At 42.6% G+C, this 14,664-nt stretch overlaps 1 protein-coding gene across 2 annotated transcripts; it reads right to left on the bottom strand.

Moving 5' to 3' along the window:
- Positions 1-211: 211 nt before the first annotated feature.
- smad5 (SMAD family member 5) lies at positions 212-14,435 on the bottom strand. Of its 2 annotated transcripts, none has more exons than XM_069712166.1 (7): positions 14,208-14,435; positions 9,487-10,500; positions 5,134-5,427; positions 3,850-3,957; positions 1,829-2,050; positions 1,456-1,712; positions 212-1,328 (listed from the first exon to the last, which is right to left on the bottom strand). In XM_069712166.1, the coding sequence occupies exons 2-7, from the start codon at positions 9,887-9,889 to the stop codon at positions 1,185-1,187; spliced, it is 1,428 nt and encodes a 475-aa protein (XP_069568267.1). In that variant the 5' UTR covers positions 9,890-10,500; positions 14,208-14,435; the 3' UTR covers positions 212-1,184. The 2 variants fall into 2 exon arrangements, with proteins under 2 accessions (XP_069568267.1, XP_069568266.1); XM_069712165.1 differs by lacking the exon at positions 14,208-14,435 and adding an exon at positions 13,616-13,752.
- Between the last annotated feature and the right edge of the window lie 229 nt (positions 14,436-14,664).

Genomic DNA, 14,664 nt, shown 5'->3' with positions numbered 1-14,664 from the left:
GTACAATTATAAGTGTATAGGTTTAGTGGAAAAAACTGGGTGATGCGTTGATCATCACTTTTTCATTAACAGAATAAACCACTATGTTTACATCAGCATGCCTGCCTGGTATTATTGTTGTAACACTGGACCATCTGTTGATAGATCATGTTTAATCTTGTCAAACATTACTAAAATGTGAGGAGGCAAACAGAAACACAGAAAAATCAGCAACCTTTGTTACCAAATAACCTGTTTATTTCATTGAGCTAATGAAGTAAATTATCTATCAACATAATGCCTTGGTACCCACGCCAAAACTTAATATGCCTCCACAAAATCCATGAGTGCACAATATTGTTAATACAGTGAGTATGGAAAATACAGTCACTCTTACTTGAACTCGAGAGAACAAACAAGAATCAATAATGATGGTGTCCATTTTCTGATTATATCATAAATGACTACTTCTATTGCAATAGATGTAACATTCACAATGTTGTTATCTTATGGCATGTTAAACTTGTTCAGTGATTGATCTCCCATATCAAAAACTATCAGGTTGGCATACATAACTTTCTTAAAAGGCAGTAGCTCAGTGTTCATTTCTAGCAGTAGAGACTATAAAAAGAAAAGCATTTATTATATCTGATTCTAATGGTAAACATAATTGTGTCTATATCTTAATTGTAAATATCTGACATTGAGACAACGATGTAAGAAAAGTGTTCCATAAAATTCCAATTGTCTGTCTGACAAAGCAGAGCGGTGAAACAGTTCTGCTTAATTAAAAACTACACAGAGAAAAAAAGAAAAAAAAATTGTCAAAAACAATAAACTTGATGCAAAAATTAACATTTGACAGATTCAAGCTTGACAATGGAGCCCTCAAATTTTGCACATTGTAGCATTGTCAAGCAGTAGTGTCCATGTTGTTCCTGCTACTTGGGCGCTCCTCTTTCGCCTCTTGCAACGTTGCATTGTTTCAACTGGATTCTGGCTGCGGCTGCTGTTGATTTTCCAGCCAGAGTTCAATATCCCTTCCCAAAGTAAGTGTAAACAGTTCAGCCATTAAGACTGCTTTAAATTATAAATCATTGAGGGGGAGAACATTTTTTTAAAAAAGAACAACAACAACAACAACAACAAAAAAAGAAAAAAAAAGAAAAAGGAAAAGGCTCTTCCAAGCTCCCAGAGGTCCATTATTAGGACACAGAGGAGATCGGGTTGAGAGGCGAACCCATCTGTGTTAGCACCTTGTCCAGCCACTGGAGGGGCCCATGCAGGTGCACCTCGATCCAGCAGGGGGTGCTGGTGACATCCTGTCGGTGATACTCAGCTCCCCAGCCCTGAGGAGAGGTAGAGCAAATTGTAAAAGGATGACTATGATAAATGATGTTGGCAGTCATTAAAAAAGATATTCCACATTTTTTTAAATTACATTTTTTTTTTTTTAAGTGTTAAGATTCTCCTCACCTTGACAAAGCTCATCCTAATGGTACACATCTTAGTGAGCTCATAGACGGCCTCAAAGCCGTGGTTGACCGATTGAGCCAGAAGCTGAGCAAACTCCTGGTTGTTAAAAATCTTGAGGCTGCATCCGCTGGGGATCTTGCAAACGGTGGTGGGGTGGAAGCCATGATGGTAATTACAGTTACGACTCTGGACAAAAATGCTGGTGTCACTGAGGCACTCGGCGTACACCTCCCCTCCCACGTAGTACAGGTGCACTCCTGGTAAACACAGACAGAAAACTGATTGTAAGAATATTTGAATCACAATTCCCCACAAGAACAAAATGTGTGCTTTCTTATTCTCTTCTGCCGTGGTACGTGGCTGCTGGGTTTACCTTTGCCAATGTGTCTGCGGGTGTTCTCGATTGTAGAGTTGCGGTTGACGTTGGACAGCAGCCCGAGGCAAAAGCGGTTTTTGTTGTTTGAAGGGTCGGTGAAGCCGTCCACAAGCACACTGGTTGACGAGGCGTGGTAAGCCTCTCCTACACGATTGTTAAGTTCATAGTAGACGATGGAGCACCAGTGGCTCGGCTCCTCGTACTCCACCGGTTGTACATCTGAGAACAACAGGTCAGATTAAAATGGGTGTCTTATGGGAGGCTGTGGCTCAGGCGGTAGAGTGGGTTGAACACTAATCGGAAGGTTGGTGGTTCGATCCCCAGCTCCTCCTGTCCACATGCCTAAGTGTCCTTGAGCAAGACACTGAACCCTAAGTTGCTCCTAATGGCAGCACCTTGCATGGTGATCTGTCTCATTAATGGCTGAATGGGAAAACTATGTTAAAGCGCTTTGAGATACAAGTACAGACCATTTATTTGCTCAGGACATTAAGATGCATCATATTAAGAACTGTTTTGTTTGTTTGATTTTTTTTTTTTTTTTAAATCTATTGAGACACCATGGGACTGTGAGCAGTTAAAGCAAAACTGTACTGGACTCATTAAGTAAAAATGTTTAAGTGGATGAACTTCACTGAACTTATTATGGAAAAAGTATTTCATACAGTGCAAATTTACCTCACAGGGTTGTAATCAACAATACACTCCCAGTCATTCACATATCAAACCAGATACATGGACGCAGTCTGGAGAGAAAACAGACTGGTCGACTAGTTTACATTACAGAAATTCATTTTAACCAGCTCCTCAATGCTTCCAGCATTGAAATATAAAATCATGCTGATTTCTGTGAATGATTATCTGCCTAAGATTGACAATTTACATTTATTTTCATCTTGACCTCGATTTTGTAATTTTGTTAAATCACAGGAACTGCAAAGTGCACTGAACTCCATCACAGTCCTCAGATACCATACAAATACAAAATATACAGAAACCCTTAAAGAAAAAAACCATCCGGCAAGATTACTTTTTTTTCCTTGCAGAGCTACCAAGACATCAAACAAGTCTAGACGGCTTTGCAAATTTTTATGAATTTGGTGAGCATGTAACTTTGAATTTACTTTTCACCTGCATGATGCATAAGAAACACCTTAAAGACTCAATATTCTGAACTAAAGGCAGTGTTTCCTCAAACCATTGGGAAACGCCACCCACCTACACAACACAAGCCTCCATCAAAACCTAGCACAGGCTGGACTGCGTATGAAAAGCTTAAGGGCTTTTAATTTGAAATGGAGTATTTTAATTTAAACGGATAGAAGAAACAGCAGCGTTGGAGCAAACAAAGGTGTAACTTTGTTATTTACCTCTCTTCTGTGTACTCGTTTCATTTCAGCTCAGTGTGCAGAGTCTCTAATATGATTTGTTGTCAAAGACAGTTGCATTAGTTTCTCTTCCTTGATCTGTTTCATGAAGGGCTCCGCCCCCAACTCACACAGCACAGGAGAGACAGGTGAAGAGAAAATAATGTTGTCCTACCTGCCGACAACAATGACTTGTTACATTACTTTAAGTACTTTAAGCGAGAGAGAGAGCGAGAGAGGCTCTGATCCATCTTGGCGTTTGGAGGAGAAATACCCGTCTGTAGAAGGTTTGGCGCAAAGTTAAATCCTAAATTCAATGTTTGTTTATTACAGGCCCAAATGGCCTGTAATATTTTAATTCATTGGGTATAATTTGGTAGCACAAGCCCAGAAAAGAGCAAAAAATGAGTCATTTCAGCAAAGAAAGCTGTTCAGGCCTATCTGGAATATCCTGTATTTAGTTATATGCAAAGGTGAAGACACAACCACTGCTGTTACTTTCCATTGTAGTCAAATCATGCAGCCTTCAGAGTGGACTTTCTGGTTAAAGTTTCAACCTTTGACTGGTGGGTTCCCTGTATTGTTATTTTTTTGTTTTGTTTCATTTTTGGGTGCAGTGCTGCCGTTGCTCTAACTGTTCGCGCTCCTCACCTCCTCTGGCCATGTTCGGCGGCACCACGCTGCTGCTTGTTTCCATGGACTGGCTCTCCTGGCCCAGCTGCTCATCAGGGGGCATGTAGGCCGGGGGTGGGGTGTCAGCTGAGACATTAAGAGAGCAGTTAGTGAGGATGAGACCAGTTGCTGCTGCTGGCAAATGGTCACGCACGCACGCGCACGCACGCACGCACGCACGCACACACACACACACACACACACACACACACACACACACACACACACACACACAAAGTCTCCCTAGACTCCAACAATCATCACAGGATCTGTACCCCGGAAATGGTGTCAGATTACACGTATCCCTCACTTGCTAAGCCACATGCTAACCCATTCCCAACAGAAATGCAATATGAGCCTTTTCGAGCCCTTACTGAGGCATACAGGGGGAAAAAACAATGCAGAAAACATCTACTTGGATGTTTCACAGATTATGATGCGTGCTCGTGGAGACAATGATGACCGAGGCTTTACAGAACAAATAAACTCAAAATCCTGAAATCCTAAAATGCTATTAAAAAGCCTGACTGCCTGCAGCCACCGGATGTGTCAGCAGATCTGGACTGGAGCAGAATAGAGCACTAGTCAACACACACACACACACACACACACACACACACACACACACACACACACACACACACACACACACACACACACACACACACTCTCAAACACAAGTATAATTCAAACAGCCAATGATATTTCTACAATATACAGAGACTACTGAAAATGACTGAAAGTATGGTCTCGGCTGAGTGATGTTTTGTCATGTTAGATGTATCCGTCGTGTCCTCAGTCAGTAACAATGAGGCAGAAAAGCTGCATGGCCCACTGAGTTGGTGGCTTGACAGCAGCCAGCAGCCCTGGCTCTGCTGCACACTGCCGAGTTAGCAATTCCTTTGTTCTTATTTAGTAGCGTAGCTTGATTTGGATGAATATAATAATTTGACCTGTTAAGAGTACTGTTTAGAGTTCATCATGAATGGGTTTAAAACTATTAGGAAAGGATAAAGATGTAACTGTATAATATTTTGAATATTAAAAAAATGTCCCTGGACTGAGAGTGTTGGTCATGATGAAAAACTCAAACTTCATTCACCTTAACTTTGGCTCAAGTTTTGCGTCACTTAACTGCAAATAACATTTTTCCCTTACATTATGCCACTTTAAAAAGAAATCAGCAGAGACCAGCTACAGTTAAGAGAACACAATAGTTTGGCATGTTTCCCAGGGTCAGGTACGTGAGGGCGTTTGGTGTACCTGGTAGCTGGAATGGACTGGAGGGCCCCGAGCTGGCAGGAGAGTTGGGATAAGTACCACTGCTAGCTGGAGAAGAAGGATATGGAGAGTTGGGAGAAATGGGAAAGGAGCCGCCGCCGCCTCCTCCTCCTCCTCCTCCTCCACCGCCTCCACTGTGTGGCTGTTGGAAGGACTCTGGAAAGGTGGCGTTCAGGGGCATGTGTGGCTCGTTGTGAGTGAGGTTGCGAAACTGTACCAGCAAGCTGTGCTGAGGGTTGAACTCGCTGTGCCGCGGTACCAGGACAGGAGGGAGCACTGGAAGGTGGAACCAAACAGGGAGGGAGGACAATGAGTTGAAAATCCAAAATTCAGCAAACACACATACATACTCATCAATCAATAAGAAGCCCATGTTTACCATATGCCATTGACCAGAGAATCTGATTGAAGTTTGGCTTTTCCTTCTTAATAATGTATCCCCCCCATTACCATGGAAACACAGAAGATTACACAAGAATCAGAGAAACCGACAGCAGGAAACAGAAAAGTTGACATTCGTACTCGATAAATGACTTAAACTCTTGAACAACTAATTGCAAATGACTGATAATATGCTCTAATACATACAAACACTTGAATGGTTTTATGGCCATGTCACTGTGGGCATTACTGTATCCTTTCAGCATGATGGTATTCCTGACAGTAGACAGCAGAGACATGTTACTGTTAATCAAACTACAATGGAAACTTTACTATCCACCAATTTGAAATGACTTCATATAACTCCAATCTGAGACTTGATGTGTAACATTAAACACAAACTGCTGCCAAACTCCAGCAATCACACATTCCTCAAAAGCTACTTTAGACCTTGGTAGATATACAGCCACAAAGGCCCTTCATATTTATTTTTATCTCCACATTTGCCAAAAGGATAGTGTGTTTCCCTGGCCTTGATTTTCACCGGCTGACTTTAAAAGTCCTGTCTCCAAGGCTAACCCCCCAAAACTACCCGTTTGGCTTTGCTTTGAATGATACGACGTGCCGTCTCTCCTGACCAACATGTGATCCACATCTTCACATTGGTCAATACAGAGCTGGCAATCCCAAAGCAGGCTGTCCCCTCAGGGTCATCCATGAGTGTATGTGATGCAGTGTAGGAGACACAGAAAGAGAGAGAGAGAGAGAGAGAGAGAGAGAGAGAGAGAGAGAGAGGGAGGGGAGGAGTAGTAGTGATGAGAAAGTGCTGGAAGTTTAGTCTGAGTGGTTTATGCATTTAGTAAGCGGCTCTCTGATGCCACACCCCATCTGGAGTGCCTGAGGCATATAATCTAATAAGACTCCTCGAGCTAGTGATATTGATTTTCTGTGAAATGGAGGGGGCGGGTAGAACAGGCCCGTGTGATGACAGCCTCCTGACCTTTGTGGATTTGTTTACCAGCTCTACAGTTTACTCAGAGCTCAAAGGGATGTGCACAGCTTCGCATTGGTTTCATCCGTCTTGTATTCGCAAGTCAGAAAACACCGATCCTTGTTTTCCCAGTTACAAATTCAAAGACTGTCGCTTACAAAACACATTTTAAATAATTTTTTTTAACATTAAGAAGCAAATGTTAAAAAGTAGTGCGAGTGGCAACAAGTGTGCCGTGACTGTTTATATTTCCATTTAAAAAAGATATATTGCAGATATCTGAACGGCCTCTTCTTCTCCTTCAAAGCATGAAAGAGAATCTGCAGTGTCTGTGGAAAATGTAAACAAGCCCTCTCTGGAGCCAGTGTTTGGTTTGTCCCTTTTAGGCTACTGTAGAAACATGGCATGTCCCGTGAAGGAGGACCTGCTCCCTACGTGGATATGAAGGGATCATTGTAGTGCTGTCCTAAAACAATCTCAAAAATCAGTATCAGGGTCAATCAAGGATAATCTGGTTCCTCCAGACGACCGCTAACAGCTTCAGTCTTCTTTGCTATGATTACAGTCATTAGTCATGTTAGGGAAGCTGTGGCTCAGTCGGTAGAGCAGGTTGCACACTAATCGGAAGGTTGGTGGTTCGATCCCCAGCGCCGCCTGTCAACACGCCTAAGTGTCCTTCAGCAAGACACTGAACCCTAAGTTGCGCCCGATGGTGTACCATTGGTGTGTGTGAATGTTCTCCTGATGGTGAGCCATTGGTGTGTGAATGTTCTCTTGATGGTGAGCCATTGGTGTGTGTGTGTTCTCTTGATGGTGAGCCATTGGTGTGTGTGAATGTTCTCTTGATGGTGAGCCATTGATGTGTGTGAATGTTCTCTTGATGGTGAGCCATTGGTGTGTGAATGTTCTCTTGATGGTGAGCCATTGGTGTGTGTGAATGTTCTCCTGATGGTGAGCCGTTGGTGTGTGTGTTCTCTTGATGGTGAGCCATTGGTGTGTGTGAATGTTCTCTTGATGGTGAGCCATTGGTGTGTGTGAATGTTCTCTTGATGGTGAGCCATTGGTATGTGTGAATGTTCTCCTGATGGTGAGCCATTGGTGTGTGTGAATGTTCTCTTGATGGTGAGCCGTTGGTATGTGTGAATGTTCTCTTGATGGTGAGCCATTGGTATGTGTGAATGTTCTCCTGATGGTGAGCCATTGGTGTGTGTGAATGTTCTCTTGATGGTGAGCCATTGGTATGTGTGAATGTTCTCTTGATGGTGAGCCATTGGTATGTGTGAATGTTCTCCTGATGGTGAGCCATTGGTATGTGTGAATGTTCTCCTGATGGTGAGCCATTGGTATGTGTGAATGTTCTCCTGATGGTGAGCCATTGGTATGTGTGAATGTTCTCCTGATGGTGAGCCATTGGTATGTGTGAATGTTCTCCTGATGGTGAGCCATTGGTGTGTGTGAATGTTCTCCTGATGGTGAGCCATTGGTGTGTGTGAATGTTCTCCTGATGGTGAGCCATTGGTGTGTGAATGTTCTCTTGATGGTGAGCCATTGGTGTGTGAATGTTCTCCTGATGGTGAGCCATTGGTGTATGTGAATGTTCTCTTGATGGTGAGCCATTGGTGTGTGTGAATGTTCTCTTGATGGTGAGCCATTGGTGTGTGTGAATGTTCTCCTGATGGTGAGCCATTGGTGTGTGTGAATGTTCTCCTGATGGTGAGCCATTGGTGTGTGTGAATGTTCTCCTGATGGCAGCACCCTGCATGGTGATCTGTCTCATTAGTGGGTGAATGGGAAAACGCTTTGAGACCAGAAGGTGATGAAGTGCTATACAAGTACAGACCATTTACAGTCTGGAAACCCTGTTCGCAATAATGTTCTTAGCTTCTCTGGTGGCGAAACAATCGGTGACTAGTGCTCAGTGTGACTAGTAGTGTCCAGCAAAACGGAACAAAAGTCTTCTCCCAATATATTTTGGCTGAATGGTGATATACAATATATATCTCGATATCTTCCACAAAATGAGGGCAATATACATTTGTAAGTCAAAGCTACATGTGAAATGTGACAGTGATCAATATGAAATACAAACGCAACGATTCCTCCACTGGATGAAAATACACTGCTGCAAAACATGTAAATGAAAAATTCTATGGAGGTAAATAGCCCACATTAAAAAAAAAAAGATGATAAAAGAATGAATGAAAATGAGTCTTGTCTCATTTTAGGTTTCTGGCACAGCGGTGTTACTGGTGGTGGTGTGGTGGTGTTACTGGTGGTGGTGTCCGTTCATTTGCTCTATTCTTCATTATGTGCTGTACATTAAAACATACACTAGTTCTGCTCATGCACACATGGCTCTTTTACTTTTGCCGTGATGAAGGTGCGGCTCGGATTATAGGACTCACATCAACATCATAAAAAAAACCAACTGTTAACCACTAAATCACCGGGGAGCATGGTTTTGGTCCCTCCACTCACCCCCAAAACATTAGCATGTTCCCATCATGCCTTACTTTTTCCTTTGTAACTGTTAAGAATAAAGCAACTAAGAAAATACGTCTACGTGACGACTCGGAAGGAATTAGATACTTTTGATTAACCATGCAGTTTTGGAACATTTATTGAAGATAAAAATTGATACACAAAATGGGCTGTGATTGATATACACAAGTGTACAAGATGGGAAGGGACTAATTATCACACTCTAAAAATGCAAGATTAAGTCTGCTGACATTGATTTGTTTCTAAATTTTGTTGCAGTGGTGGTAGTTTTAATTTTAACATTATCATGAAATTTTTATCCCATTTCTGCCAAAAGATCTGTTTACATTCCCACAAGATGTTAATTCAAATAAAAAAAATTTAATCGTTGAGAGAGTGTGTCAAATCTTCCCGTATCAAAAGTGAAGATGCATTCAAGCCATTATTTGACTACGCTGTTTGAAGACGGCACAGGTACCTACCAGGGCTCTCCACTCGCTTGTAGTGATATGGGTTGATGCAGACCTCCTTCTGTTTGGAACCAAACGGGTACTCGCACACCTCCAGGGGTTTGAGCTCATGGTGGGACTGGAGGTCCGGCCAGCGCCACACTCTGCAGTAGATAACGTGAGGAAGACCTTTCCGGTGGGAAACCTGCAGCCGGCCGTCCAGTGATCTTGGAATGGTAACACACTTGCTGGGCTGTCCGGGACAGCTCAGGGCTTTCTCTAGGTCCTCCATAGCGCCTTTCTTCTTCTTCAGCTTTTTCACCAGCGCATCTACCGCCTTTTCTGCCCATTTCTCCTCCTCGTCTCCCTGTTTCCAGCCAAGCAGGCGTTTGACTGCTGGGCTTGTGAAGGAGAAGAGACTGGACATGGAGGTCATTCTGCAGGCTGTAGTGTAGGTAAAAAGCAGGAACTCTGTGGTGGATGGTCACTCAGTCTGTCCAAAGGTGTTTACAAGCCACCTGCTGATGATCTTCAAAGAGAGTTTTGGCCTAAAACAGTTTGTGAGTGTGTGATCAACAAAAGAAGCCACTCCAGAGTGTGAATGTAAGTGTATGTGTGTGTATGAGTATGAGAGGCCGAGAGATGAGGGGTGGGGTGAGGGGAGAGGAGAGGAGAGGAGAGGAGGCTTTAGCCTTGTCTGACCAAGGACAGGAAGCAGGGGAGGGACGGGAGTCAGCAAGCAGGACGCAGCTGCTGCTGCTCAGGAAGGGCCCTCCAGCAAGCTGTCCGGACTTGGGTCACCACCACTGATGGAGGAGGAGGGGGGAGAACGGGAGAGGGGAGGGGGAACGGGGGGGTGGGGTGGGTGGAGAGGGTGCGGGCTGCTAGAGCTGAAATCAGGACCTGTGCTGAACCGACACGCTGCAGCAAGTCTCACACGCAAGTTCGACACACGTCTTAAAGGGAAGTGATCATTTCTCAGCAACACACAGCTCCTCTCCAGACCGACTTCAACCAGCGCAGTCAGTATTTTGCTCCGTCACCCGTCTGTAAACAGAAAAGAAAGCAGATTTATGTACAAATCAGGAACACAATCATTTGTTTTAAATTACGTGTAACTAGTTTAATAAGCGAGTCTTTCCTAACATTTGTAAATAATATCACAATTAAAAGATTTTCTTAAAATCTGCCAATAAATAGTCTTAATATCAGAAAGGCATGCGACAAGTACTATTCTCAATCAACACAATAGTCAAAAGCGCCTCTGTCCTCTTTTTGATCTGACACATCATTTCCATAAAAAAGCCTCAGGCTTGCTGAAACTTGATGACTCAATTATCTGGTAGGTGTTTTCTGCAGAATGTCATGCAAACGAAAAGATAACTGTGACAGTCACACTTACAGCCAAACAAATTGAGGAAAATAAATGGAAAGGAGGTTCTTAATCTCAAAATATTAAAACGGGTAACATCTTTAAATGGTCAGTTAAACTGTGATTGATTGGTACAAACTATTTTCCATCAAGAAACTGGGGCGAGTCAGGGAAAAGAAGCATTGTATATAAACTGTTTGATATATTTGTATGTTCGGGGGACATTTTTTAAGTATGTTGCAAGTGGGTAAAATGACACTTATGTGTGAGCTGAAACAACAAACCGACATCCTGTTTGAGTGAGCGCACACTTTACAAAAAGCAAAAAAATACAAAAGTGAGGTTGCCAGCAGAGATAGTAGCATCTCCTTTAAATAATTAAGTTCCGCTTTTATCAATAATGTTATTATAGTTCTGCACTGCACTCACCCAAAAAATGAATAAATGCTTATGCTTGATCATAATCATTAATGCAGTATTGCATCAGATGTCTAACGACGTCCCCAACAAACTGCTGTTTACAACTAATGTCTGGATACTGCGTGTTTGAATGTGTTCCTGACGTACTACTACACTTGGGGAAACAAACCACGCCGTGATAAATGACACTTCAATCCATATCGCAAAGGCAAAAGTAAGCAGAGGGTCAAACACGGAGCATGTAGCAGCAGAAGCAGCTGTTTGGGGGCTTGTGAAACTGGCCTGGTCAGAAAGGATATAACCACAAAGAGCTGCTTCCTCCCTCATCCCATCTCTGCCCGATCCCTCCCTTCCAGCACACAGCTGTCCAACAGCGCTGCACCCAGCGCCGCTGCTCATTGTTCTACACGCACATTAAAGTGGAGGGAAACCTCTTAAAAGTACGACATTTAGGCATTAACGACAATTTGCAGCCTGTAAATGTTGTGGCTTTTTCTGGTGCTCCAACAGGCAATGTTAAAGCAGTCGTTTCAACGTAGGCTGATCAGATTTGGATCAAGCCGGCCTCGTTTACACTCGACAAGGAGGGTTTAATCACTTCATTGTTGACTTCGCAAAGACAAGTAACAGATTTACAATTTAAGGACATATCCAGTTACTACTGGACAGTATGGATACAACCAAATAAATATTTTTGACCACATAAATCTAAATTAATATTGCAACAGCATTGTAGGGATGATTTCTGATGCCTTCACAACATATTTACAGAATGAGATTTTAAAATAAATCATCGTCATCAGTAATGTGGATATAACGACCACGATTAAAATGACCATGTTACTGAAACACATTCTTTAAAACCAGAAAAAGAGAACACAGATCACAATATTTAAAATCTAAAACAATATCTAGTCTCATATTTTGATATGGACACAATATTGCCAAGCGCAACATTCAACCTGCCTCAAACAAGCACAAACATGTCATTTGAACACTTCTTAACCTAACTTCTTTGACTGGAGACCTAAAGCACACAAAACAAAATGTGTTAATTGCATCTAAATAATAACCCTTCAGATGAATCGGATCATCTTTACAACCTGAAAACAGTTCATTCTGATAACTCATTTAGTTTTCACCATCAAAGGCTGGAAATCAAATCAGTCTTGACCAAATGCACATTTTATAATGCCACATTTTGAAAACTAAATGGGAGCAGAACTGAAACCACCGATTGCTGATCGATTCCTAACTACATCATTTCAAAGAAGATTTGTATTCCCACAAAAACGATCAAGAACTTCTGCACACGTGATAGAAATTTACTCCACTGAAGATGACCTCCATTCTGTATATGGGACAATGCAGTCCTCTTTATTTTGACACATTGAAATGACATGACCAAAAGAGGGCCATTTTGTTTAAGTTTCCAAACGATAACATGTCAAGAAATCATAATATAGGATTTACGAAAGGAATCAATACACCTCTTGAGCTCCGTTCAAGGCCCAAACCACTCCGTTCAAATCGGAAGAGAAACCGATTGGAGGTGATAAATAATAGAGATCATCCCGTAATCGCTGATGGATTATCCCGCATTAGGAGCTCATCACAGTTTGGACTCTTCTCCTCAGAGTTCAACTACTGAATTGACTTGAACCGTCATTTAAAATCTGGAAAAACTGGAACACCGAAAGAAAAAAAAAAAAAAAAAAAACTACTGCATTTCTTTACTGTGTGGAATCTGTCTAAAATACTTGACAAGTTTACGTGCAAGTAAAAGACAATATGGAAAAACAGTTCAGTGAGAAGTAAGCACCCCCCCTCCACACACACACACACACACACACACACACACACACACACACACAGAAAGAGAGTAACGAGATTTAGAAAGACGCATCTAATGTTACACAACTCCCCAAACAGTAGTAAAAATAACTCCAGATGCCGCTCTCACCTAACTTTAACATAAATATAAACACGGTCATGTGATCATGAATTAATTGAGAGGCATTAGCTAACTTTGGTACGTAGCAGGCTAACGTGGAGTGTGCTAACGAGCCGAGCTATCTTTACCAGAACAAGTTCTGGTCGGACACCTCGTAACGTCCATCAACATCTACTTTTAGAGGCCAACGTCTCGGGATAATGTTTCATACTCAAAAACCCAGCCTGATGAGCCGTCGTCGCGTCCCTCCCGTCGGTTAACATGTGTTACTTCGCCCGTCCTCCTCCTTCCTCCATTCCGCAAACTTTTTGAACTTCTCCCAACTGAAGCTAAGCTAAGCTAGCCGCTAGCCCAGCGCACCGCTGATGGACTTCAACTTTCCGTTCAAAGCGTCAAACATCCGTGAAGTCACAGACCTGTCAACAACGCACCCGAGCCTCGCCGAGGATTTGTTTTTTCTTGATAACATTTGGGGCTCGACTTCCTACTTTGTTGTCCAGATTCGTCTCGCTTCCCACCGCTGCTTCCCTCCGTCTCCCAGAGACATGTCCTCCGGGTCCCGGAGATAAGTCGACTGGGAGAGGCGGCGTGCAGCGAGATCACTCCGCCGTGCTGACAAACTAGTGCTCGCTCCGGCGCTAACAGCGAGGGGAGATTTAATCGCGTATCCCCTGAACCACACTGCATGAACACAAAGTAAAACCATCGTTTTATATTTTGCTCCAAAAGTATGACATTCGATAGCTTATTTTATTTTATTTGTTTCTCCACATATTCATTGTTTTTTTTCTGGCGCATGTGGGTCAGTGTGTTTCCGAGTCAACAAACTTTTCTCCCCATCTTTGACAGTTACGGCCACATTATCACGGAGAAAATGTCAAATAATACACGAGCAGCTAAACTTGTAAAAATAAAAAATAAACGTGCTCACTTTTACGTATACATATATATATATATATATATATATATATATATTTACATTTCAATGTTTGAAGTGGGAAGTCTTACGGTGGTCGTGCTGCGGCTCTGGGACGTCTCACAAGTTGCTGGCTCCACTCAGTCTGGAGCGCTGCGGTTTGTTGTGTATTGTTGTCCTTTGTGTTCAGTTGTTCGAGACGGGAACAGTCCCCGCGTTGTTAACCGCTTTATCTTTAATTAATCAGACTCACAGTTACTATTACACATCCATTTCCGTAGACGAACCGCTACTCTCTGACAGGATAATGTTGGGAGTGCGGACTCTCCATTCAGTCTGTGGGTTCCACACTAGCTGCAGTGTTCATGTTCAGCCACTAGTGGGCCACTGGCAGCCTGAAAAAGGGTCTAGTTATTTACTGGTGTGATTAATACAACTTTATTCTCTTTCTGTCTCTTTCCTCATGGAGGCAGAGATGTAACCAGACCTCCATTCAAGTTTACCAGGCCTTCATTAAGAAAATTCAATATTTTTGCAAGGTGAAGTGTT

Source organism: Brachyistius frenatus, unplaced genomic scaffold (assembly GCF_029030835.1).
Source record: "Brachyistius frenatus isolate BFR_SWC_R1_liver_20210118 unplaced genomic scaffold, ASM2903083v1 Contig_107, whole genome shotgun sequence".
Taxonomy (NCBI): domain Eukaryota; kingdom Metazoa; phylum Chordata; class Actinopteri; family Embiotocidae; genus Brachyistius; species Brachyistius frenatus.
This window is presented reverse-complemented; position numbering and strand designations above follow the sequence as displayed.